The 2,796-nt window shown below is 30.8% G+C and overlaps 1 protein-coding gene across 1 annotated transcript in view; it reads right to left on the minus strand.

Annotated features, from left to right (window-relative positions):
* Nucleotides 1-2,796, minus strand: part of Ccdc186 (coiled-coil domain containing 186) — a 75,060-nt gene that overhangs the window by 46,498 nt on the left and 25,766 nt on the right. The window contains exons 5-6 of the mRNA XM_004631591.2: nucleotides 1,269-1,481; nucleotides 216-335 (exon numbers count right to left, since the gene is read on the minus strand). Of these exons, the coding sequence (XP_004631648.2) occupies nucleotides 216-335; nucleotides 1,269-1,481 (333 nt within the window). The remainder of the gene's footprint in view (nucleotides 1-215; nucleotides 336-1,268; nucleotides 1,482-2,796) is intronic.

The raw sequence follows: 2,796 nt of genomic DNA on the forward strand, positions 1-2,796 counted from the left end.
AAAAAAAAAAAAAAAAAAAGCAATTTTGGATGTTGTAAACTACGAATAATAAAATTTAGCATTTCAAGCCATTTAAATCATGTAAAAATTTTTCTTTTTCATAATCATCAAATATTTAGGTACAAGTTACCCTGTAGGAGTCAATAAAGGCAGCTCCATTAACTGCTAACTAAAGCTAATTCTAATTATTACTCCACTGCAGCACATGTACTCACCTTATGTAAATCCATTTCAGCTTTTAATTTGTTTTGTGCCCATTTTACTTTAATTATGTGAGAGTTGATATCTTCCTTCAGTTTGTCTATTTCTCTGATGAGTCTAGTCGTTTCACCTTCCTAAAATAATATCATGAGGTCATATTTTTCACTTAACACAATCTGCTAATTATCTATGCATCTTTTATATTCCCTAAAAGTAATCAGTGCATTAAACTATAATTCAAGTGCTGTATGGCCCAAAGGCCGTAAAACTGATGCAAGGTTTAAACAATAAAGGCAGTAAAATTCTAAGTGCTATTAATAATCATGAAGATAACTAATATATAACCAGGTGTGTTGCACGGACAAACATACTTTTTATGATTCTTCTTAACAAGCTAACATTAAGGTGAACTATAAACTAAATTGATTTTGCTAGAATTCCTGAAGCTAGTAATACTATTTCTCAATTAAAAGTTAACAAAAGAGCTCTGAATAGCTGTCTTAATAATAAAACTACCTAAGACAGAGTCTTACAAAGGACATGTTTATCTGAAAGAAAAAAATATATTCTACAGTATTACATTAAGATACTGACCTGATTATACTTTTATAAAATTACTTGACTCTAAAATTATTCATGCACCACACTACTATATACATGTGCTACCAAAATATAGTCTCCACTTGAAGCATAAGCTAACTTTTCCAATATATATATAGTGACATTAGATTTTAATTTCACAATAATACAAAATTAGAAGGCAGATTTTAAAGAGATGGTGAAGGGGAGCAGAGCAAGGGGGTAGGGTTAACTGGGATGAAAATAATCATTTATCAAAAACCTCATTATTCATATGTATCAATTAAAAAAGACTTCTATCAAGAAACAGTTCCCTAGCAAATTTTTTGCAGGCAGGTAATGAGATGCTGCAATTTCTGAAACATTCATGTTTTTAGAAGGTAAGCTAATAAAAGTAATTTTACATTTTAGTATTTTTAATGATGTTATTATTTAAGGAACAGCAAAAGGAATAAATTTCAAATAAGGCAGAACAGTATAAGTTATACCTTTGTTTCATACAGCTGCTGCAATCTTCCTTTCTCCTGAGAAAGTTGCTTCACTTTGTTAGTGTTTTTCTCAGATTCCTTATTTGCATCTCTAAGCTTTCTCTCAAGTACTTCTTTTTCCTTTCGAAGGTCTAAAGATTCCTTCTCACCTCTTACATACTTCATTACCATTGCTTCTTTTTCTTGGCGTGCCTCTTCACATTTTTTATTGGCCTATAAAAATATTATTTAGCATTAATAAGAAATATTTTTCAATTAAAAATAAGCATAAATATTTTCCTACACTATAACCAGTATTTTTTAAACATTCCCATGATGAGTCATAACATTTCAGGATAAAAGAAAAATTCAAAGTTATAGAAAAATGATAGCCACTGATATTTACTTTTATCTTCCCCTACTCCTTTTATATGGTTGTTACTTTCATTTATTCCTTCATATCTGCCTCTCACCATTTTCTGATTCACCTCAGGAAGAGGACCCACTGGTGGCCATATAAACAAGCATCTTTATTTTCAAATTTCCACCTGGGATTAGCCTGTAGGAGGCACTAGACAGAAGCTCAAAAATTAAGTAACATAAGATCTGTCTCTAGTCACTAGCAGTTGGGAGAAGGCCACTGCTCCTGTCTGATGGCCTTTTATTCTCACTGACTTCACCCGCTTTTAGAACACTAGCATTGTAACCTAAATAAACTACTTTTCTTTCCAGAATGCCTAGACTCAAGTATTTGCTATAACACACAATAGGCTAATAAAAAGATACATAAGGATGTATGGCTTCCATAACGAATAATAAAATTTAGCATTTCAAGCCATTTAAATAATATCCAAAGATTATCAGTTCCATTGATTTGAAGTTATTTAATATGCTAATTCAAAATTGTTGTTGTAAGTAGTACCATTAAGACTATCTTTGAAAAAATAAAATAAAAAAGACTATTTTTGGAAACTGATATATTTTCATAACATTCTCTTCTGTTTAAGTCACATTTTGGAGTTGTTTTACTTCATATTTTATCAACTGTAGATTTTTACTACCTTAATACCAGCCCAGTTACTATTTATATTTATGGTATCAGTTATTAGCTTTTATAATTATAAATTACTTTTTGTTATGGTAGTCTTTATTAAAATATTTGTTAGCAAAATATCAATGGAATTACATATATAACAACAGATCAGCTTTCAGATATGCTAGGCATGCATGTAATATAGCACTGCAGGAGGCCATGGTAGGAGAGCCCAAGTTTGAGTCTAGCTAGAACAATTTAGCAAGATCCTGGCTCAAAATAAAGAAATTGGCTGGAAATAGAGGTCAGTGTGATGGCCGTGGGTTCAATCCCAGCACCACACACACACACACACACACGCTGAAAGAATGTTTCATATTTATAAATAAGAATTTATATCTCTCAAATTTCAAGTTTATTTTCAATTTTGATAACTTACAAATTACTCCCCCTTCCCTGCAAATTTTGCAAACCAAAAAAAGGTCAAAGAACAAAGCAAAAAAAAAAAAAAAAAAA

The sequence above is a fragment of the Octodon degus genome, unplaced genomic scaffold (genome assembly GCF_000260255.1).
Source record: "Octodon degus isolate 3935 unplaced genomic scaffold, OctDeg1.0 scaffold00042, whole genome shotgun sequence".
In the NCBI taxonomy this organism is placed as follows: domain Eukaryota; kingdom Metazoa; phylum Chordata; class Mammalia; order Rodentia; family Octodontidae; genus Octodon; species Octodon degus.